General features: G+C 34.6%; 1 protein-coding gene across 2 annotated transcripts in view; it reads left to right on the top strand.

Moving 5' to 3' along the window:
* CDC40 (cell division cycle 40) overlaps positions 1-25110 on the top strand; it is a 52441-nt gene that overhangs the window by 9480 nt on the left and 17851 nt on the right. For both annotated transcript variants that reach the window (XM_057739089.1, XM_057739090.1), the window contains exons 2-7: positions 6711-6797; positions 13112-13241; positions 20232-20315; positions 21776-21915; positions 23009-23105; positions 24415-24554. In XM_057739089.1, coding sequence (XP_057595072.1) covers positions 6711-6797; positions 13112-13241; positions 20232-20315; positions 21776-21915; positions 23009-23105; positions 24415-24554 — 678 coding nt within the window. The remainder of the gene's footprint in view (positions 1-6710; positions 6798-13111; positions 13242-20231; positions 20316-21775; positions 21916-23008; positions 23106-24414; positions 24555-25110) is intronic.

The following is a 25110-nucleotide window of genomic DNA, read 5'->3' as shown; positions in this document are numbered from 1 at the left end:
TTACAAAGAACCAGCTTGTCTTTTTCTTTCTATTGTCTTTTTAGTCTCTATTTCATTTATTTCCACTTTGATCTTTATTACGTCCTTCCTTCTACCAACTTTGGGCTTTATTTGTTCTTCTTTCCTAATGCCTTTAGGTGTAAATTTAGATTGTTTATTTGAGGTTTTTCCTGTTTTTCAAGGTAGTTCTGTATGTCTAACTTCCCTCTTAGAACTGCTTTTGGTGCATCTCATGGATTTTGGTATGTTGTATTTCCATTTTCGTTTGTCTCAAAGTACTTTTCTTTTTAATTTCTCTTTTGATTTCTTCATTGACCCATTGGTTGTTCAGTAGCATATTGTTTAATCTCCACATATTTGTGATTTTTCCAGTCTTTCTCTTGTAATTGATTTCTATTTTCATACCATTGTGTTTGGAAAAGATGCTTGATATGATTTCAGCCTTCTTAAATTTATTGAAACTTGTTTTGTGGCCTAACATATGATCTATCCTGGAGAATGTTCTGTGTGCGTTTGGAAAGAATGTGTATTCTGCTGCTCTTGGATGGAATGTTCTGTATTTATCTATTAAGTCTATCTGGTATAATTATTGATTTTCTTTCTGGATGATCTATCCATTAATGTAAGTGGAATATTAAAGTCCTCTCCTATTATTGTATTACTATCAGTTTCTCCCTTTAGGTCTGTTAATATTTGCTTTATATATTTAGGTGCTCCTTTGTTGGGTGCATAGATATTTACAAATTTTATATCTTTTTGCTGGATTGACCCCTTTATCATTATGTAATGTCCATCTTTGTCTATTGCTACAGTCTTTTTCCTCTGTGTTTGTTAAGGGCCAAACTCAAAAGATATCTTTTTATGAATTTTATTTTTTTTTTATCTCAGCCACTTAAACTCCCATTTCAGGAAGTCTATCCATTTCTATTTTCTTGGAAAAAACCTATAACATAAATTGACAGCTTGTAATAATGATTAAAATTTATGTCTTGTTTTATAGTTTACAAAGTGCTTTCACATCCATTTTCTTGTTTGTATAACAGTAAGAAATGTGAAAAGGATTAAAAGGTAAATATTATTTAATTTTATTCTCAAATTACTTTGAATCAACAAAAGATAACCTGTTTAAACTTAGCTGACCCATAGGGTGTCCTTTAATTACTGCATTTTAATTTTTATGGATAATTAAAGCTGAATAAAAATCCTTTGTAATTCTCTGGTGATTTCAATTGCATGCCTAATTGTTATTGAACTCCTCATGAGTATTAAAACAAGGTTGTGGTGTTGTCCAGGTTTTTCTAATTAAATGTAAAATTGATAACTTCATTTTCTGAAGAGTTGTTCAGTTCGTTCTGTAATTTTAGCGGGAGTCAGTGACTGGGACCTATTTCTATTTGTTATTAGTTGCCACTGTTGCTTTTTGAGAGTAGTTCTTTTTAAATTGTATTTTGCATTTAAAACTTGATGTATTGTGGTACTCTGCTCAAAATAATTCACATTTAGAGTATCTAAAATACCCTTAATCAAAAGGATCTGGTAAACCATATCATAAAGTGGTTCTAGCAACTATTCTAAAAAAGCCATTGGGGAGGTATGAACGTGGCTAAGCCTCTTGTTATTTTAAGCAGCTTATCATTATAAGTTGAATATTAAGAGAGAAAAGCGTTTAATTTAGTTTTTACGCAGTTTAACTTTTTACTACTCAGTTTTGCTACTGAGCCCTAGGTAGATGCTCTCTGTAATCAACGAAAATTGGGATATGCTTTCTAGGTAATATATAGGTGGCCCAGCATTTGAACCCCCTTCCTTAATAGTCTTAATGTGAACAACATCCTTCTCTGCCTCCTGCCTTCAGAAGCTGAAAACCCAGATTCTATTCTCCCAGCTCCCTTTCAGCTAAGGTTTAGGACCATAATTTCGGCTCACAGACAGATGCATCCACATAAATTCTAATCTAAAGCTAATCCACAAAGAAGCAAAGAGAATATTTTAAGTGGCAGTGGTGACCAGCATCATGTAGTTCCTCTGGCCAGAAGTCTCTCCTGCAGCATCCAGCATTTAGTAATGATGTTCAGTAATGGTGAACTTTTGTCCTCACTGGACTGGTACTAAGATATGACTGATTTTGAATTACATCTGTACACTTATCCTTTTTTTTTTTTTTTCTTTTTAGTGCCTATTCTCCCAAGCTAATTCACCACCATTGTTGGCAATTCTAAAAGAAACTCAAAAGGATTCAGTACTGTTTAATCAGCTTATGAGGGTTTCAGTTGCTTGTAGCTAAGAACGTTTACCAGTACTCTGCCAGTGATTTTTTTGTTTGCTGCTCATTGGGTCTCTTTAACATTGCTCATTGTGGCTACTTTAACTTTTTCCCCTTCTCATTTTTTTCTATTGGTACCTTGGGGTAAATGACTTAATCTTGCTAATACTTTACAGAAGTGTTATAAGGGTTATGTGATATAATGTGTCTGCCCTGGTCCTGGCACTGGTGTTGTTAAATGCTTCTTTTCCTAGCATGTACCCTCTTCTAGCAAATTCACTTGTTTATTATATTGGCTATTGTCTGTCTCCCCCAGCAGAATATAAGCTCTACAAGGGCAGGGAGGGACTTCCCTGGTGGTCCAGTGGATAAGATTCCGTGCTTCCACTGTAGGGAGCATGGGTTTGATACCTGGTAGGGGAACTAAGATCCTGCATGCCACGCAGCATGGACAAAAAGAAAAAAAGAAAACACAAGAGCAGGGAGCTTCGTCTATTTCTATGGGCCTAGAACAGTGTCAGACACATAGTAGGCACCCAGTCAATATTTACTGAATGAATAAATGAATCTGAATACCATTCTTATTCTGTGAAGATGTCTGTGTTCCTAATTACACAAAGAAAATTAAAAGATCTGTGACTCCCAACATCTCCCACCAACTCCAAACATCTATCCCCCATCCCCCATTCTTTGGAACTGTTTCATCTCAGGGAGGACTCTCCTTCTCTTCTCAGAGGCTAATTGGCTGTGTCCTGTGTTATCTCCCCTCCCACCTCTTCCAGATTGACCATACCTTTTTGATTATTTCCTCATTCTTATCATATGTTTCTCCCTACTTGCTCCTTTCCTGTAGCTTATGATTGACTGAATCTTTGGCTTAGCCTTTCTTTAGAAAGGAAAAAAACAAACGTAATTTTACCCTGAAAATCCTTCAATCTGGTACCCCATCTCTTCTTCTTTACTGCCAAATGTCTTGAAAAAACAAAAATATTGCTGTCTTTTTTTTTTTCTTTTATAAATCATCAGTTATACCTCTGCCCCTTGCAATTGGCTCTCCATACTTCACCCTGCTACCAAAATTGCTCTGGCAAAGATTTTTCGTGACATAATTGCCGCATTTAATGATCCTTGGTTGGCTTTCATCCTCTTTAATTTCTCTGTGGATTTGACATTTCTTTCCTCTGTTTAATTTAACAAATATTTCTTGAACTTGTGCTTAATGTCCTGCTTTCTACTAGGCAGTAAGAATATAAAATATAAGTAAAAGTCATGTGCAACAAGTAATATATCACAAGGGCTATTAGGAGTTATGTGCAACATCTCTTACCACTGTGGGTGAAAAAACATTTTCCCTGAGCCAAGAGGAGGGGAGGTACCAGGGAAAAGAGGAGGATGACAGATTATCAGATAATAAAGGGAAATGCATAAGGAACAAAGTAACATTGCTAACAGCACAGAAAGCATTAAAGTGCTTGATATTTTAAAAAGTCAGCAATTAGTCTAATACAGCAAAAATGGGGGTACATTAAAGTAGATAAGGACATATTATAATAGACCAGACACGATATGAAGTCTGAAGTAGGATGGTGGAGAAGGGAGGGTGGCAGTAGGGTTGCTAGAGAAATATTTCAGGGGTAGAATCAGTAAGACTCCGCCTAGTTGGTTAGTGTGTGACGGTGGAGTCATGGGGGAGTGGCATCTTCTGTTTTGGACGCAGCAAAGGGTTTGATGCTGTGGAATAGCCATATAATGAAGTTCAGTGTGCTATTAGGTACATGGATACAGAGGCTAGGTGTGGCCAAGGCTGCAGATAAAAATTTGGGGTGGAAATTGAAGTCAAGAGATAAGATAAAAGTGTGGACAATTTTGAAACAAGAGAGGCAGGACATTTAAGAGAGTCAGACCTGAAGGACTCTATCTCTGTGAAGTAAAGAAACTAAGTTGCCTGCTTTGGTGAGGGGTGTTTTAATAGTGACAAAATTTTGGAACAGTAACTATGTGCCTGTAGTATTATTTTTCCTGTCAGTTTTCTACCGTTGGTCATTCACTGGTCTAACTCCACCACATCCTCATGTGTCAGTGGCATTGCTTCTTTTCCAGCATCACTGTCACCTTCATGATATCCCACCTGTTTTGCAAAACTTGGGATGGTACTTTGCATTATCTTTGCATTATGTTGACAGATCTATCCTACATCAGCAAGAGGCCAACAGAATAAAGAAGGTGATATGATAGGGATAGTTCTAGGGGTTAAGGACACATTTGTGCATACAAAATCCAGCTTCTGTAGCTTATACTTTAATGGGGGGGGTAGACAATAAATATTTGTCAGGTGATAATAAATATAATGCAGAAAAATAAAGCAAGGTAAGGGCAAATTAGGAAACCTGTGCGGAAACCTGAAAGGAGAGAGAACGGTCATGTGGATATCCAGAGAAAGAACATTCCAAGGAGAGGAAGCAGTAAGTGCAGAAACCCTGAAGTAGGATTGTCTTTTGGTGAATTCTAGGAGTAACAAATGAGCCAGTGAGGCTGGAGTAAAGTGAGCACAGGCACAGGGCTAGGTGAAGACAGAAGTTGGTAGGGGTGAGGAACAGATTATGGAGGGTAAATTCTCAACCAGTTAGATTCAAACATCTTCATTTTATAATAACAATTTTTTACTTTTGGCTTTACTGAAATATAATTCATAGATGATATATAACTTCCTTAAGAATTTCAAAATATAACTTGAATACCCTAGTTAAATTAAAGGAAATTTTATAAAACAACTATACTCCAATAAAAATTAATTTTTAAAAAAGGAAATTTATTTATAAGATATTTGATATGTAAATTAAACATGTACCAATAACATGTTTTTAATAGTAAATGCTTAGGCAGGACAATACAGGAAGACAAAAATGCGCTATAAAACTATCCTTGGGAACCGTACTTTCTGAAAGCAACTTGGTAATGAGCCCTGTAGGCCTTTGTTAGGCTCTTATGCTAAATGCGGAAGCTACCGGTGGGTTTAGAGTGAAGGAGTAACATAATCTAACTAATATTTTAGAAGAATCACACTGGCCTCTGTGTGAAGTGAGGTTGTGATTAGATGAGGGCGAAGCAGGGAGACCAGTGAGGAGACTGTTACAAATAATCCAGATGTGATATGATAAGTTGGACTGAAGTGATAGTGAAAGAGGACTTGAGAAGTGGTTGAACTCTGGGTGTCCATAGAAGGTAGTGCATTTGCTGATGAGTTGGATATACAATGTGAAAGAAAGAGGAGTCAAGGACTTGAGGACACGGTGTCGGGGGTGGGGAGGTGGAGGGAAGTTGGGACGAAGTGAGAGAGTAGCATTGACACATATACACTACCAAAAGTAAAGTAGATAGCTAGTGGGAAGCTGCTGCATAACACAGGGAGATGAACTCAATGATTGATGATGACCTAGAGGGATGGGATAGGGAGGGTGGGAGGGAGGCACAAAAGGGAGGGGATATGGGAATATATATATAAATGTAGCTGATTCACTTTGTTGTCCAGCAGAAACTGGCACAACAATGTAAAGCAAGTATACTCCAATAAAGAACTAAAAAAAAAAAAAAAGATAACTGGCAATTTTAGCCTGAACAAATTTAAGAGTGGGATTGTGGTTAATTTAGAGAAGGGTAGAAGGAGTCATTGGGGAACAGGAGGCCAGAAGTTCCCTTTTTGGATATATTAAGTTTGAGATGTCTTTTAGACATCCTGGGAGAAAAGATGTTGAGTTGAAACTCAGATATATAAATCCCTAGAGTTCAGGGGAGAAATCCAGGCTAGAAAATTGATATATTACACATATTTGTTTCTGTGGTGGGATTACATAACAGATAGACTACCAGTGATTTTCTAGTGGAGGTGAGATTTTTATGTTCATTAAATTGGGAGATGAATTTAATAGTCAACACAGATTATTAGACTTCAGATTTAGAAGATTTGGGCCCTGCCGACTCCTTTTGTTTCCTCTGCAGTCCCTAACCAAGTCCATCTGGGTACATATCCAATAAGGTCTGCTGTATCCAATAAGGTCTGCTGAATAAAGAAGGAATGCTTCTCCTGAATTTGGAACCAGAAGATCACATCTTTTAAGTTAATAAAAAAAGAGGGTTGGACTCTCTCACTTTAAGACTTTGAGTAGTATTAACTTATTTAGAAATTTTAATTTATTCACATGGGATAAAGTCAGTGTTTTGGAAGGATAAAATTTTTGTTATGCATTCTAACCTCTATAACTGTTTACATTACTTTTATTAGTCTTTGATTATTAGAATTATAATCTATATAATTCTTTATATTAATATCATATAGCACTAGTGAAATCTTCATAAAATCAGTGTTAAATGGCTAGTGTGACCTTAATGTAGTGTCTAAAATATAGTAGTTACTTGTCATAGCTTTAATGTTCATTTGGTTTTCTTGTAGGAAGATTTGGAGACTGGAGTTCACCTTGACCCTGCTGTCAAAGAGGTTCAGTATAATCCTACCTATGAGACCATGTTTGCTCCTGAGGTAAGAAAGTGTATTACATTTAAGAGTGTCTTTTGCTATAGTATTTAAATTACACATAGATAAACAGTTGGTGAATTTTTTGAAGTTTTCTCATGAAAGTATACTGTTTAAACTGTTAGAAAATATATCCTGTTATATGTTAGTAATATTTCAATTAAAAAACAAAAGGGAAATATATCCTTCTATTCTCCAAAAGTTAAATAGTACAGTTTTGTAGAATACTATCTAAGTCTTAGATGCACACTTAGTTACCATCTTCCTCTCAGTTTTGATGAGGGGGGATTACAAGTTAACCGTGAAGGAAAAACCTGTGGTTGATTTAGCATGTATCATTAACGCGTAGTATATTATGACACATCTAGTGACAGATGCTGCCGTGGTAAATGCTAAAAAGAGATGCCATACTGACGTAGTCACTACTGCTCGAAAATCGTCACATGGTTTATTGCTTGCTCTGAGTCATACAGCTTATGGATTCTTTTTTCTGATGATGATAAATGGTGATGGAAGCATTTAAAAAGCTGAAGAAGGGGGAAGAAAACAGAAATAGTAAAAATTGTCCATTTAGGAAAGTCTTTGTAGAAAAGATTAGCATTTCTAGGTATTTAGCCTTTAAAAAGGAGAAAAGAATGCTTGATTGACAGGATAGATATGTCAGAAAAAGGTCATTATAAGAAATAATAATACAGTTTCTGTAGCAGAATCTTTAAGGGCACTTTAAAGATGGAGCTATAGCTTACTGCATCCTGGTAGAGAAAGAAGTACTTTTTAATATCGTTTTATTTTTTAGCATATAGTCATTGTCCTTTTTTTTTGATAAAGCTGTTTCATGTAATTTTTGCCTGCTTAGGTTTCCATAGTCACTTAAAATATGGCGATGGAATGTTCTAGCTGTTCTCTTAAGTGTACAATAAGCAAAAGTCTCATTCTCGTGCTCTGAGACTGGCACATTTTTTATTTTACTCCATTATTTCTTAAATCCTTATAACCTGTTGAATTATAGCCTCTTTTATATCCATTGGCACCATTTTAGCCAGCACATTAAAGAGAGGTAGTATATTATTTATATATATATATGCACTGCATGATTTTTTGTAATGTAAAGTACTTCGATTTAAGCCACTGAATTCAGAAAATGAGAAAATTTGGAAGTGGCATGGTGTATGGCATTCCTGTGTCAGTGTATTTTCCATGAAGCCTGTTTTTCTTAAATGTTTAGATCCTATGTGTAACTAATATATTGCTGTGTGATTAGTTTTCAGAACTTTCAAGAAAAATTCAAAAGGTCAAAAAATTTTGAGTGCTATTGTCGAGGCAATAGGTTTATCATTCTCTCTTGGGGATTATCTGTCCTTTAATTTTCTGTTCTTTTTTTTTCCCATGTCAGGGAACCTCATGTTAAATATATCATTAGTTTATGTTAGGAACATTTCAATGCTTATTGTCAACAATTTAAGAAAAGAGTGATGAGACTGAAAAGTGAAGAAAAATTACAATCTTTCAAAGGAATTGCCTGTGACATAACAAATTATCGACTTTGAACTTTATGATTAGGGCCTGTATAACTTGGCAAAGTCTGGAAAAGTGTTACCAGGAACTTTGCTAGGTGAAATTCAAGTTCTCATATTTTGAGAATCCATTATTAGAGACAAGGTTTAATCCCTCTTCTCAAGGTAGTATTTACCAGAGAGGATATGCTAAGTATTTTCCAAAAAAAGATAGAGACCATACTATTTCCTATAGTGCCTCTAAAGCACCAGTCAAGTTAAAAGAGCGATTGCATCTTGTTATAAAGATAAAAGTTCCATGAAAGTATTTGGAACTAGCAAATTTGTTTTTGAAATGAGCAGTACAATCCTGGTTAAGAACGTGAGATGGGCTAAACAGACCACTTATTAGCTCTTGCATGACCTTAGATTATCTTAGTTTTTTCACAGGTAAAATGAAGATAATTTCTACTTTACCAAATTATAAGGATAAATGAGATATGTGATGTGCTTAGGAAACTCTCTGGCACAGAATAAGCATTTAATAAATTATAGCCTTTACTGTTATTTACGTTAATATTTTTGGCATCGATGGCTAATAGGCCTTTATGAGGAAAGATTCCAGGCAGAAGGAAAGAGCATAAGCTGAATCACAAAATCTAAAGGACAGTAACGGTTTCGCCATCATCGGTAGCGGAGAACGGGATAAGACCAGAATAGTGCTTTGTACAGTCGGTATTGCACAGGCTCTAGGGGCCATGGTGAAGAGTTTGGTCTTGATTTAATAGATGAATTTTTAGGAAGATTAATTTTAAAGCTTTGCATGATGGAAAAGAACAGGGATGGATACTAATAAAATAAAACTACCATTTATTACACTATGCCAGGTACTACACTGAGGGATTTGTATACCTTATCTTCTTTAGCCCTCATTACAACCCTATGAAGTAAGTACTTTTATCCCTGTTTCATAGTGAGGAATTCAACTGTCAGACTATACCGTCAGCAAGTGCCATATTTGGGGATTTGAGTCTAGATCATTCTTAACAATCACTCCATAACTATAAGACCATTCAGAAGGCCACCGTTTAGTATGCAGTTTTGACTTTGTTAGTTCAGTAAATTAACAAATTGGCTATTTTATTTTATAAAATACTATTTCCCTCCCAACCAAGGACTTTTCCTAGTTGATCTATTTAGTTATCCAGATAAGCTTTCTCAAATTACAGATGGAACCTGAAGACTTGATAGACTTGTTTTAGTCTAGTGATTTTCTTCATTTCACTCAATCCTTTTGGATCCGCTTAAAGAAAAGTATATTTGTTAGCTTCCCTAGACTCACATAAAGCCCATAAGCCTCAGAGAGAATTTCAGACTCCTTAAAATAATAGTACTTTTAGGAATAGAAAAAATATAAAAGTTTAGAGGGGAAAAATGCCAGTTACTGTTTAAAATCTGGCTGTAAGTGCTGCTATAAATATTAATATTAGAATGGACTTTAGAAGTCATATAGATTAGCTCTTTTATTTTGTAGATGAGGAAACTGAGGCTCAAGGTCATAGAACCACTAATAAAATATGCTATCATAATATTTAAACTGCTTATGTCATAAGATTGAGGTATTCTGCCAATAAAATTGAATTGTGATCTTTTCCAAAACTGTAGAAAATAAAATTAATCATTATACTCTTCTTGCCTTAAAATTTGTTTTTAAATGTTTTATACATTGATTACTGCAATAAATATTAATGAAAAACGTACCAGCAATCTAACTGTAATATAATTATTGGGTTTTTTTTCCCAGTATGTGAACTTACGGTTACGATTTCATATAGTCAATTTTTACTTGAGTTTTCTTAATTCCTATGATGTTATGATATACTGCTAAGGCATCAACCCTCAGGTACTCTGCCTGCTAAAGACTTGAGAACCACTGCCTTATAATACATGGATCTCTTAGATTTATCAACTAATGTCTTAAATTAAAAATGCTTTTCTTCTAAGTTTATAAAGAAATCACTACTTCACTCAGATGATAGATGTAAGTTTTACTTATCCAGAAACATTTTCTTTCTTGGTGCAATGGCTGAATTAATATATATATATATTTTATATGGGAGATTTACAATCGTAATGGACTATGGTGTACTTCAGTATTATCTTGGCTAAAAGCTATTAAATTAAGTTGAATATGTATTTTTTAAAAATCACTTGAATACAAATTTACACTTAAACTTAACTACCAAAAGTTGAAAAAAAAGCATTTAGAAATCATTTTTGTTTATTTTCTAAATATGCATTCTTTTGTTTTTTAATGGTTAACCCAGAATTGAGTTGCATATTCACAGAGACCAGGAACATCTGGGAGAGTAGTTGGTAAAAGCTGAGTCCTGCTGAGTAACATTCTCTGCCTTCCTCTGTTGACATTTACTGTCTTTGAGGTCAGCTCCTATAGCTGCCAGTAACCAGAAAGTTAAGGTGAGCCAGAAGTAGATGCATCCTACCCCAGGCAGCTTCCTATATCAATGGAAGATTTTTTCTTGTCTCAGCTTAAGTATCTATGAAATACAGCGCATTTAAATTGCTAGGCTGTGCTGGGACAGCCCCGCAGCATGTACTTTGCTATGATATATGGGCCTGTATTATTCTAGAAAGCAAAGCTCTTAACATAGAGAATCTTTCTTTAAAAGGTGGAGCCAGCTTGATATGTATGACCTGTAGAAGAACTGTTCTCTTTTTGTAAAATCTTAATAAAATTAGACTATGGAAACTGTACTTTCCTTTTTTAAATTGGAAATTATAAGCATAATGTTTGGTAATTTATTATGTGATAGCAGTAACAATATGGGCAATGGGGATTTGTATCATTTTAGAATTTTTTACCCCCAGAAATATCACATGCTGCTTTGCAGATGTTAACTGACTACAGCAATTAGATCCTCTAGTCAACTTAAGTCATTTTATTATCCTTAATTTTTTGGATGTTCTTGTTTTTGTAACAAATTTCATGACTGAATGAAGTTAACTGTAACTTCCAGCATTCAGCAGTCTGGATTTTTTCCCTACATTTCCACCCATCAGCACAGGAAGAACTAACATGGGCTGCAAAGTCTTGTCCTGTCCTATATTATAATTTAGAAGAAATAGTAAGAAAGGCTTTATATACGTTACATATCTTAAGACTGAATCATTTTAAACCTAGAAATGGAAGCTGTCAATAGAAAGGAATATTATAGTAATTTATTTTCTTCTAAAGCAGAAAAAATTATAAGGCAAATCTGACATTTAAATTCAGATTTTTGTGCATAGTATAATGTTGATATGTAGAGAAGACTGCATTCTGGTTAAGGAAAGATCAATAATTTATATTTATGGCTCTGGAAGTATATCATGGAAAAGGTGAAGTTTCCAATGGTGGTGACCTAAGATGTTCTACTGTCAAAATATTTCATTATGACAGTTGACCCTCCAGAATTCAGATGAAAATATTCTTCTGGTTCCATTGTTTCCAAGTGGGAAGTTCATTTTATTCTTTATTTTAAAACTGAAAAGAGTTGGATCTTCCCAATACCTTTTATAATAGCATTAGTGACTCTAGGCAGGCAAGATATGTCATCTTGACTTTTTTCTTCATTTCTAACATGAGAAAGAGAATACCTCTTTAACTTTCCAAAATTTTTTGTACAGATCAAGTTAAATAACATTTGGAAAGCCATTCAGGAAACTCAAAACATTGTAAACATATAGGTAATAATAGCACTATTTTGTATAAGACTTTCATAGTGTGACTTTTCAGAGTAGAGAAGTTTTGTTTACATTTGTAATGTCTTTTCCTAGAGACTTGTTCAAGCACTTTACTTTTATTATCTGTTTCCTATATTCTGCCCTCAGTGAGATTCTGTTAATCTTTCCTTCATTAGTGTTTTCTATGGGAAAAAAAATGCCAAGCACTGTGGAAAATATTGAGGGTTCTAAGTCTCCACCTTTGAGGAACTCATAATCTAGTAGCAGAGAAACATGTGTTTTTTAAAATTACATCATGGTACCATGCCAGAAATCCCCCAAATCATCATTTAGACAAAACTATAGTGAGTCTCAATTATCTAGAGCAACACTATCAAATAGAACTTCCTACAGTGATGAAAATGTAGTAGCCAATAATTGTATGTGGCTATTGAGCTCTGTTTTTCCTTAATTTATTTATTTATTTAATTTATTTATTGGCTGCGTTGGGTCTTCGTTGCTGTGAGTAGGAGCTACTGTTCGTTGTGGTGCGCAGGCTCCTCACTGTAGTGGTTTCTTTTGTTGCGGAGCACTGGCTGCAGGCGCGTGGGCTTCAGTAGTTGTAGCACACGGGCTCAATAGCTGTGGCTCACGGGCTCTAGAGCGTAGGCTTAGTAGTTGTGGTGCATGGGCTCAGTTGCTCTGTGGCATGTGGTATCTTCCCAGAGCAGGGCCCGAACCCGTGTTCCCTGCATTGGCAGGCGGATTCTTAACCACTGCGCCACCTAGGAAGTCCCTGTATGTGGCTATTGAGCTCTTGAAATGTGGCTAGTGTGACTGAGGAACTGAATGTTTTAATTAATGTAAATTTAAATAGCTACACATAGACTTGAGTGAGCTGGTTCCTCTCCTGTCCTAGTGGCTAACAAACAGTGCTAACCAGCCACTGTCCAGTTGTAGTGAACCGTGTGAGGTGAGCATGTTCCCAAATAGGTTAATGTTCCCTGATGATTTAGAGTTGAAAATACATGGTGCGATAATTCTACTCATTCTAGCTTTATAAGCTGAGAATTTTTTTTTTTCTTTTTTCTTGTAACATTGCAGTTTGGACCAGAAAATCCCTTCAGAACACAGCAAATGGCTGCCCCTAGAAATATGCTTTCTGGATATGCTGAACCAGCCCATATCAATGATTTTATGTTTGAACAGCAAAGAAGAACTTTTGCCACATATGGTAAGGTGATACAAGAGTTTCAAGTTAAACCTCATTAGAAGTGGGGTGTATGTGTGTGTCTCTGTGTGTGTGTGTGTGTGTGTGTGTGTGTGTGTGAGAGATAATCAATTTTATCTTCTGGCATTTTAAATTTATTAATCTGGATTCCTTAAAAGGGTAGTGTGTTTTCTTATACACATCTATAAATATTTAAGCAAATGGGAAGGTGCACTAATATTTTTAGCTGTCATTCTAATTCTGGTCTGATTTCTGAGTACTAGAATTATTCTGAGATCTTAAGAACAGAAAGTTCTCTGTTGTACTCTTTTTTTTTTAATTAATTAGTTTGTTTATTTGTTTATTTATTTATTGGCTGTGTTGGGTTTTCATTGCTGCGCACGGGCTTCTCTAGTTGTGGCAAGCAGGGGCTACTCTTCCGTGTGGTGCACAGGCTCACTGCGGTGGCTTCTCCTGTTGCAAAGCACAGGCTCTAGGCACATGGGCTTCAGTAGTTGCGGCACATGGGCTCAGTAGTTGTGGTGCATGGGCTTAGTTGCTTTGTGGCTTGTGGGATCTTCCCAGACCAGGGCTTGAACCTGTGTCCCCTGCACTGGCAGGCGGATTCTTAACCACTGCGCCACCTCGGGAAGTCCTCTCTGTTTGTACTCTTTAATGAACACTTGTTATTGAATGACTGTTACATGTAGATTGATGTTGAAATTGGTGAATAACAGGATAGTGTTAAGAGGTGTGTCTTTATCTTCTTATGCACTAGTTGACTTTACTGGCTTTCTCAAATCTTATCTCTGAAAAATTTTCAATGTTGATTACTGAGGAATATCAGGAAATAGAATGGCCACAAATTCATTATGTAAAATAATTACATCCTATTAGTGGTGGGATTTGAGAAAGTTAACGTGCATACAAGGCTGGGAATCCCCCGACAAGAAGATGGTCTCTATAATAATGTCCTTGTTGATGGTTCCACAGATCACAGATCTGGTCACTTAGATTTGTCCGTATTTGGTAGTGCCTTTTCTTTCTCTTCCCGTAATCCACGCCTGTAGGTTGACAGACACACTTATCACCTTCTGCTGTGAAGAGCTTTTTGGTAGGATGGGTGAGCAAAGTAACTGAGAATGTAATCCTATTGTAATTGTGATCTTTATGAATTAATTACTTATGCTGATATTTCTTTCCCAAAAGAGTAACTGAAAAAGAAAACTTTGAACTTTTTTACAGCAGGTTTAATGATCACATTTTTAGACATCAGCAGCAGTCTCTTATTTTCTTTTAGTTTTTTTTTGCAGTTAAAATTCTAATACATCCTCCTTTTTTTCTTATAGAATTTTTTTAAAATTCTAAACAAATTTTTCTATCCTGTCTACCATTAACAGCCATTATTATAAGATAGCACCCAAAAAAAGTTAAGAAAGCAGTATCGCATGAAATACAAGGGTGAGTCAAAAATTATCCTCACTGTGGCTGTAGAATTTATTTTAATTAACTTTTAGAAAAGATAAATATATCATTTTTCGACATAATCTCCTTGCTTTCCAATATACTTTGTCCATCTGTCAACAAGCTTTCATATTCCCTCATTAAAAAATGTTTTAGGCTGAGCTGCGAGCCACGAATGCACTGTTATCTTCACTTCTTCATCAGAAGTGAATCTTCGTCCTTGTAGGGCTGCTTTCAGGGGACCAACAGCTGGAAGTCCAATGGAGCAAGATCAGGACTGTAGGGAGGATGCTTTAACACCTCAAAACGAAGCAATCCACAGCAGACTTAGGTTTCAAAAAGTTTGTGGGAGATGGGTACCAAAACAACTCACAGAAGAGCATAAACAGAAGCATTTGGATATCTGCAAACAAAATTTGGACCGATACTCTAAGGAAGGTGAACGTTTCTTAAAGAGAATTGTTACTGTTGACGAGACATGGATTCATCACTACGAGCCTGAGAGTAAACGGCAGAGTATGGAATGGAAACATCGTCAATCGCCGACCAAGAGAAAGTTCAAAAGTCACCCCTCAGCTAGAAAATTGATGCTTACAGTTTTCTGGGATTCTCAAGGGCCAATATTGGAACATTATCAGGAAAAGTTCAACAATCAACAGTGCTCATTACAGTGAGATGCTTATTGAAGAGCTGAAGCCTAAACTTCAGATTAAACACAGAGGACTGCTCTCCAAGGGCACTGTGATCTTGCATGACAATGCATGTCCACACACTTCTGCCCACACTGTCGACTCTGCAGAAACTTTGTTTTGAGGTGTTAAAGCTTGTTGACAGGTGGACAAAATGTATTGAAAAGCAAGGAGATTATGTCGGAAAATGATATATTTGTCTTTTCTAAAAGTTAATTAAAATAAATTCTACAGCCAGAGTACAGATAATTTTTTACTTACCCTTGTATTATGTATTCAGTGATGCTTTTTAATAGCAATTGTTTTCACTAAAAAATAACAAATTTTAAACGTTTAGGAAAGAGAAGAAAAAGTTTACCTATAATCCCACTATACTAAAATATCTACTTTCAGTGAAATTTATTCCTCTAAGTCTTTTTCATTATACATATGTGTATTACAGAGCTATAATCCTTGTCAACTGAAAATTTTTCAACTTACTTTTTAATTCAATATTCTATCATAAGCATTTTTCAGTCTTACTTTATAATATCAAAGCTTATTATTTTTAAGGGCTATGTAATATCCATTGATGGGTTATATTACAACTTACATAATTATTCTAATGTTGGAAAATTACTTTTTTCTAATTTTTAGTGAGTGATGCAAAATGATTCATTATGAATTAGTTCAGAGGTTTAGTACCGATAGTTTTATTTATTTATCCACAACATGTTCTTGGAAACTGGTTGTAAAAAGATTGTCCTATATTATATTTCACCATGGCAAGGTTATAATTAACTGGTACCAAAAGTCATAGCAAAGACGTTATGCCTCTAAAATCTCCTCAAAGAGTTCATTGACACTTCCAGTCTAATAAAATGGTTATAAATGCATCGTACCCATTGCTTGTATAAGGGATCCCATGTAAATCTAAAGTATATGTGCAGTACATAAAAATCAGCTATTGTATCATGAATTTATTATATCCTAGCCTATAATAAAACAGATTTTTAAAGACTTTGCATGTTTTTTTAGACTTTAAAAGGAAGGGCCTTAAGCAGTAATTTAGAGCTTAAATCTTTAAAACAAAGTAGAACAGGTTAAAAAAAAAAGTAAAATTAAGTTCATTACAGATACCTACTTTTCTTGAACTATCCTACAGCATTCAAAGCTATGCAGTTGGCTTTAGACCTGGGTTCAGAAACAGCTTATTTGGGGAAAAAAAAATAGCTAGTGTTTTTTGCCTCTTCCATTAAGAGGGGGTGGGCTAGGACACAGATTGAACTGTTTTGTGAGTTAAAAACAAAAATGTTAGCCTGGAATGAAAGGAGTAGCCACTTGCAAATTAAGTAATGTATGATCTGTCTGCCTTATGAGAATCTTATAACTGAGAACCATTTATCTGAACTTAAAGTAATAAACAAGTTAACCAATCTCAGGTTTAGCAGTCTTTTTTTTTTCCTTTACCCCCAAGTACTAAGCAAGTATAGCTTCTGTTAATTTGAAAGTCTTATCATTTTCTCATAGTAAGTTCTTTGTCTAGCTTCAGATAATAATTCCTATCTACTTGTTTTCTCTCACTCTTACACATGGAATGTAAGGCTACAAGACCTTTCTGTTAACTTCTCTGATTTTCAGTGTGCCAGGGAGCAAACCTTCCTTATATCTTGTAGTGTATGAGTGTTACCTACAAGACGTGAAGGAGATGGCACAGAAATTCAGCTTTACCCAAGTCTCGTATTCATCACTCTGTAACTCTGCTGGGATACAGAACAGATACTGATCCTGCTTTTTTAACCATTTTTAAATGGTTGTAGCAGTGTTGTAATTTAAGTGTATAATTTGACTTAGTTCATCACAGCCACCTTTTACCCCTTATCTGTGAAGATAGTTTCCTTCACTGTATCATCCCACTTACTTATGCTACAGTTTTGCTTTTAGGTGTTTCTCCTGAGTTCTTAGTCTCTCAGTGGTTTGTGTCAGTTCTTTTGTCCTGTTCTCCCTTTTTCTCTTGGGTTCCTGGCCTGTTCCCTTGCTGGTTTTACTTGGGGCTTCTCAGTGAGGTTGCTCTCCTTTGTCCTCCTTTCACTCATGATTTCCTCTACACCAGTCTATGGAGGTGGAAAATAGAATTTAAAATAAATACCTTTAGTTTCACCATACTCATTATTAACTAAGTTTTAACTTGAATATTAACTCTTTATTAAACCCTTTTATTAACATTTTAAAATAATTTTTTAAAATACCCTGCTGAATATCATAACTTATGTAAAAATTCTTGTATACTTTAGATTGCAAGTTGGTTCTAGTTTTCATTATTTAAAATGTGGTGATGTACATTTTAAGCTGCAGTAAAATACTTTTTAATATGTGGTAGTGAATATCTTTGTGCATAAAACTTTATGGATTTTTTCATTATTACGAGGAATCCCCAGAAGTGGACCTAAGTATGTAAATGTTTTTAAAATTTTTGTTATATATTGTCAAATTGTTTTCCAAAAGAATTCTGCCAACTTATACTGCCACCACCATGTGTAAAAATCTTATTTCTCCCTACTCAAGATTCACATGATTGTTTTTCCTTTGTTTATTTGATAATCAAAATATTGTATCTGTTTATTTTAATTTTATCTGTTTGGATTACTAATGAGATTTGAAGGTTTTTTCATATATTTATAACCATTCTTTTGCAGATTGCTTATGGTCTCTTTTCATTTACCTATTGAGACATTAATATTACTAATCTTAAGAATCTAATGATGAAACTTATTAGAGCCATTTCAAGTAAGACTACAAAGAAAGAAACATTAATTCCATTAAAAAGATAAAATGGAAAATAAGCTTCAGAAAAATAGATAAGAATATTTCAGAACTTAAATGTAGATATTTTCACTTATTTGAGGCATCGGTTGGTAGAAAACTAATTGGACTAAAATTCTGTAGTGTTAGAGTTATATCTTGTTCTGTCACTGGCAGACTTCTAGCAAGACGTATAGCAATAGATAAATATTTAACATCTCTTATTAGTAAAAGGAAAATACTGTTATCCCCTAATTACCTGGGTAGGAGGCGGTAGTGGTAATAGTGACAGTGGTGGTAATAGTGACAGTGGTGGTAAAAATTTTAGCACACAGGATGTGGAGAAGGAGGAGAAGAAAAATTCCTTTCCTCGGAAGAAGAGGACATTCCATGCCAGATGAGCTGGGAATTGGTAGTTACACAGAGACCATAAGAAGAACCAGCGACTACCTTTCCCTCTCTGCGTCCTACACCTCTCTCCAAACACATAATGCAATGCCATTTGTATAGACAGAAATTTCCTTCAAGACAGAATTACATTCTATATAAATTTTTATGAATGAGATGGGGATTTTTAACTTAGAGTATGTTGGTTTAAATTTTACATGAGCCTTATAAAGTCTCATTTTAGAAAAATAATTTATAGAACACTTATGTATGTCAAAGAGATAAAAGATAAAATAACTTATGGGATTTGAACCTGTGATTTCAGAGATTCTCCTCCAAAGCTGCTTTCTGCCGTCAAGCTCTCTCCTCAGGCTAAGAACATATTTTAATACTGAGAAAAACTATATGCAAAGAGCTAATACCTAGGTGGTTGGTTCAGTGCTAGCATATCATGAGGGTGAGTTGAGCACCTACATGCTTAGCGTGTGTGAAAAGTATGTTTGATGACAAATCTTTTTCTGTTTCCCAAAAGAAATTCCCTTTAATCTTTAGCTGGAAAGTTAAAATGTAAATAAATGATTAAGGAAATTTAAATGTTACCTATATTCACTAGAATGTACCCTTAAAATAAATAGGCAAGTACTCTTATGTAGTATTTCATGATTGTTCACATGGGTTGTAGGCCATAGACTGATTAATGATCTAGGTCTCTTTTGTGAATATGCTGGATTATTAATAAAACTGATTTTACCAAACATTTATCATACTAGCCCCCCCCAGTTGAAGAGATACTGATTTAAATTAATACAGACTTTCCTTAAATTCCCATAGACCACTGAAGACTGCATTTACATGTAGCTACATACTCTAGCTGAAGGAGTATATTCATATGCTAGTAGATATCCATATTTCTCTTACCAAAGAAATGTAAATAATGATTTATTAAGTAGAAATATACCATTTTTAAATTGGGAGGGAAGACTATCTTTACTGAGAATAGCATTTTCAAAATAATAGCTAGATTTTATGTAATTCTTCTTACCCTATTTCTTTTTTAAATTATTTAATACTTTATGTAACTTGATAAACTAAGCTGTGTATTATCTGTTATCAAAAATAAAAAGGTTTCTAAACTCCTGAATGTATGATGTACATATATTTTTAAGCTCTAAGAAATTTTAAGGCTAAAGCTTGATATTTTAGCCTAAGGGGCTCTTAGTAATGTAATGTAAATATGCTAGGTTCATCTGTTCTACTGAAGTCATTCATTGTCCAGCCTGAGATTTGGGTTCATGATTCTAAATAGAAACATAGCTTAGGAAAGAAGGATTGGTCCTCAGAATATTAGTGGACAGTTGAATGTGATAAAGTAAAGTGATAACTCTTTTGGAGATAAGCTCAGAGAGATCCAACACAGTGAAGATCTTTAAAATTATCTTGCACAAGCAAATTTACAGTTGAAAATTTGGTTTGCTTGTGATAGAATTATTGGTGTGTACATCTTGATGATGAAGGAGGATGTAATACTTTCAAAAAATAAGGAAGAAATAAAGTCACAAGAAAACAAACAAAAAAAGAGACCATTTGCAACATCTGGAAAGGAAAATGTAAACTGAGTAAATGTGTATAGAATTAAAACGAATTGTAAATGGAAAAAAATGGAGTCAGTAATTTGTACTTTTTTTCCTTTCAGGTTATGCATTGGACCCTTCATTAGATAACCATCAAGCGTCTATTAAGTATATTGGTTCTGTAGAAGAAGCTGAAAAAAATCAAGGTAATTTATTTGAAATATCAATATTTAATATCAAATACATATACCTATACTTATTGTTTGTAGATTGACTTTGGACAGTAGGGAAAAACTAGTATTTAATTTAGCTTTTTTTTTTTATTATTAAAAGTTGAGACAGTAGAGTGATATAGTTTAGAGCAACGTATAGAACTGTTAGTTTAGAGCTTGCTTTTGCCACTTACTAGGTGTGCAGCCTTGTAGGGAAGATAGTTGTGTCTGTGTGGGGGCAGTTCTTCGCACAGTGCCAACCTTGTAGAATTCATTCAAGAAATTGAAACTAATCTGTAGCTAGTTTTAGCAGTTTATTTCTCAACACTAATGTCAAGCTCCATTTTAACAGAGCAGAAAAAATCTCGTGCATGTCTGTGGAGATTGTCTTTCAGGGGTTGCTTTGAAGGCTGAGTTTGAATATGTGTTTTAAAACATACGTTTGTACTTGTATTCTTTTTGTATTATTATAAGACAAAGCATCATACTCTGAATGCTAACTTGTCACAAAGCTCATCAGCCCCTTGGAATCTTATCCATAAAATGTTCGGTAGCAAAAGAATATGCTGTTTGGACGAGGGCACCTAATAACTCTAGAGCCATGATGATCAAGCTGCCTTTGGTTTATAAGCTAGATTGTTGTTAAAATAGGATTTTAACAACCTTCTGTTATAACACAGCCTAAAGGAAACTGATTTGAATTAATATAGGCAAGCTTTTCTCTTTGTTAGAGAGAAGCCACATCTTTATGTAGCTAGATTCTCAGCTAACAGTTAAATTGTGACTATGGCTCCTGTAAATCTTTCTTTTTCCAATTTAATGACTACACACAGCATGCCACTTCTGACTGTTCAAGTGAGAATCCCAACCAGAAGCATCCTTTTTCCTCTTTTCTTCTGTTAAGATTTATGATTTAGAGGTCAAGTTTAGATTGAGATCACTTGGATGCAATACCAGATTCTTCAAAACCTTCCTTATATTGTTGCATTACAATATAGAGAAGCAAGTGAAGCTAGGAAAAGTTATTAATTACTTCATGTAATTTTATCTAATTCAGCTTTTAAATGAGAATTTTTAGTTTATTCTTGCTTTCAAAGATAATTTTATCATTATTTAGCATTATTAAATTGCTGTGTTTCTTTCAAGAAGTGGTAAAATCTACTGATAAAGGTCTGTGATTAATTTAAGATTGTGTACCATTGCAGGATTACATAGCTGGGTCTTTTCTTCACATATATTAGAATTTGGTAGAAAGCTGCTTTGCCCAGATAGCTGAGTCTCTTTTTATATACCATGAGTTGATGTATCTGGATTCATATAGGTTTTATTTTGAGTTTTAAATATATATATATAGATAGATACAGATATAGATACAGATATAGGTATATAGCTATTTCTTTAGAAAATATCCCTATTTATGATCTCTGGTTTTTTTTGTTGTTTTTTTAATATAGGTTTAACTGTGTTTGAAACTGGTCAGAAGAAAATAGAAAAGAGGAAAAAATTCAAAGAAAATGATGCATCTAATATTGATGGTTTCTTGGGACCATGGGCAAAATATGTGGATGAAAAAGATGTAGCCAAACCTTCAGAAGTAAGCTTTGATGTTTTTCATTGCCAATTCACGTGTACGCTTTGTGTCTATGAAGGATATCTATGTTAATAAACCTGAGGTCTCCTTAGAAAACCAAATGACTCATCAGAATTTCTCTGCCTTAGTTGATTGAGAAAATACAGTAAGATTCCTTTGTTTTTCTTTGAAATAATTTTTGTTTATACTTTTCTGATTTATTTTCTTCCATACTTTTTAATTAAAATACAATATTGAACAATTTTTAATAAAAATCACCTTGATAATACTATTAAAGTGCCATGGCAGCTGCTTCTCTGATACCAGATATTCAGATAGTAATTACAGATTCAGTCTTTTATGATTTTAGAATTGATGATGGTTTTTATTTATTAATTTATTTAAAAATTTTAACAAAGTAATATATCTATATTTCTTTCATAATATTATGAAGTTTATAAAGTAAAATTATAAAACCATACCTTGCCCCTCTCTACCTCCTAATCCTACTGTCTCTCTAAGCCAGTCACTGTTCTAGGTCTTAGGGATACAGCAGTGGGCAAGATGAAGAAAATCCTGTACTGTCGAAGCTTAACATTCTAACTATATCTCACATCCAGTTATCTCAATAATACACATATGCTGCTCTTTATTTCAACTTCTTAGTTATTATAAGGATTTACTACTACCCCACCTTTTACTGCTCCTCCCATAAAAGTTGTGTCACATATCTGTGGTCATTGCTTATATCCTTATAGTATTAAAAGCTGTTTAATGAAGAACATTGTGTGCTAAAATTCACTGTCTTTTCTGGTACTAGATTTTCCAATTGCCTCATCTTTTCACTTACATAATTAGCATAATACATTAAGTTACTTTCTAGGTGTTCCAGAAGGATGGGTTTTGTATAAAAATGAGTTTAAAAGTATTAACTAGTACCCACTGTGTATTTAATGCTATTTTGTGATCTGCCGAAGAGTTGAGATTATTATCCTGGGAGACATACTTGCAGCTATTGCTTCACCAAAAATGTGTGCCTCATAAAGAATTTGTGACCAACGTTAGCCAGGATGCGATTCTAGATCCATTTTAGAAGTTCAGTCCTTAATTTCCTTAGGAAGAACAAAAAGAATTGGATGAAATCACAGCAAAGAGGCAGAAAAAAGGTAAACAGGAAGAAGAGAAACCTGGAGAGGAAAAGACAATCTTACATGGTAATATATTTTTTAATGCCTTTTCATTTCTATGATAAACTTTCAGATATTTACTCTCTTCTCTGGTCACATAATGTCAGTATATCAATTGCTTTTACTAATCAGCTGCTAGAATTCATTATATTAAGAATTATATTGGACAATTTGCATCCCAAAGAAATTATAGCAAACTCTTCTATGTTCTAATAAAAGAGATAGACACAGATAAGTTTTTTGAAGTACTAATGAATTTTTTTAAAAAAAGATAAAGGAGATTATGGTTCACAATCTGTTCTTTCCTAATATAAAGTTGACTCTTCTTGGTATATAACTAGTTGCCCAGTCATTTTAACCTTTTGTTTTTAACCCAAGCCAGATATTCTCCAGGTATGATTACAGTTCATAACTGTTAAAAAATTACACTTTAAAAGAATAAACTTTGTTTTTCATGTAAGTAGATTGGAGATTAAGATTCTCATACTTGATTTGTAGAAGGAAATGCATATTCACCAAAATAAATTGTAAACAGTCTAGACTCTACCTGGTTCATTAGTAACTAGTTATATTGGGGAAGTTATGTGGTGATTACCAGAATATAAAGAATAATTCAGTTCTGATAGTATTGATTATTCTAATGTTATATCACTTATCAAATATATCGGCTTCATGAGGTCATATTTATTTAGTTTCTCAAGCTCCAGTTTTATCTCCAAGGAGTCTGTTTTAGTACTGTGATGCTTGTAGCCATAATAACAATAACAGCCAACATTTATTGAGTACTTACTCTGTGCAGCATGCTACTAAATGCTATTATATATACTATGTCATTTAATTTTCACATGTGACTGTATTGTAAAATCTGGGAAGTAGAAAAGAGATTAGAAAAGGAACCTGGAAGGGCATAAAGGAGGAAAGCAGGGGAAAGGATAGTTGATATATTTTTGTTTTGTTTTAACTTCCTTCTTATCCTCTTTTGCTTCTGATTCTTTGCCAGTGACTCACAAGGCCCAGGTATTATCTTTTCTTCTCTCGCTGTAATTATACTGCAGTGGAGTCTTTTGTGTATGCCACTAAGATGTGTAACTGGATACAGAAAATAAGAGCTTATTTAAAGGTCTGATATTCTCTGGATATTTAGGGATTCCAAAATACTACCTCTAATTGTAAATAACAGCAGTGATTTTAGGCAGTTACATTTTAGGTGACTCTTGGTCTTAACATCATCAGAGTGTTATTACCTAAACTTTAATATGCAATGATATCCCTATGAAAATATGGGATGACTACAGCTTTTATTTGTTCACTGCTTTCTTTTGCCTTCTTGTCTCAGTTAAAGAAATGTATGACTATCAAGGGAGGTCCTATCTTCACATACCTCAGGATGTTGGTGTTAACCTGCGGTCAACAGTGCCACCTGAGAAGTGTTATCTCCCCAAAAAACAAATTCATGTGTGGTCCGGACACACAAAGGTAAGCAAATTGGTTATTTTTGTTTGTTGTAACGTGGAACAGTGATGCCAACATAAATTTTCAGCTATTGATGTATGGGACATTCAGTATTTCTAGTAAAGATGTAGAGAAGTCAGGATAGAGCAGGGAAGTCAAGTTGAAGATAAACTGGAGTCAGACTCTGGAAGTAAAGTACCAACACACGAGAGTCACAAGTGAGTACTCAGTCTTCAAGGCCATCCAATTGGGCCATGACGTAAGCATTCATAATTCGGTGTCCTACCCCCTTATGGTGGCCCAGGCCTTCACCTCCAAGTTCCTGTCACAGTCTGCTTCCTCTTGAGCACGAAGTCAGTGAGTAAAGGGCTGGTGCTAGCACCAAAGTCTCTGTAATTTTGCCCTAGCTCTTGAGATTATCACACTTCAAAGAAGATTGGGCGCTCCCTGGTGTACACACTGTGATGACACGTAGACTAATGCAGAGCCAGATGCCTGAACACATTGTTGCTGATATTCTTTGTCATCTGCCCTGTTCCAACCAACAATTTCCAGCTCTTAACAAAGAGCAAAGGCACTG

The sequence above is a fragment of the Hippopotamus amphibius genome, chromosome 6 (genome assembly GCF_030028045.1).
Source record: "Hippopotamus amphibius kiboko isolate mHipAmp2 chromosome 6, mHipAmp2.hap2, whole genome shotgun sequence".
Lineage (NCBI taxonomy): Eukaryota > Metazoa > Chordata > Mammalia > Artiodactyla > Hippopotamidae > Hippopotamus > Hippopotamus amphibius.
The sequence above is the reverse complement of the archived record's forward strand: the minus strand, read 5'-3'. Positions and strand labels throughout refer to the sequence as shown.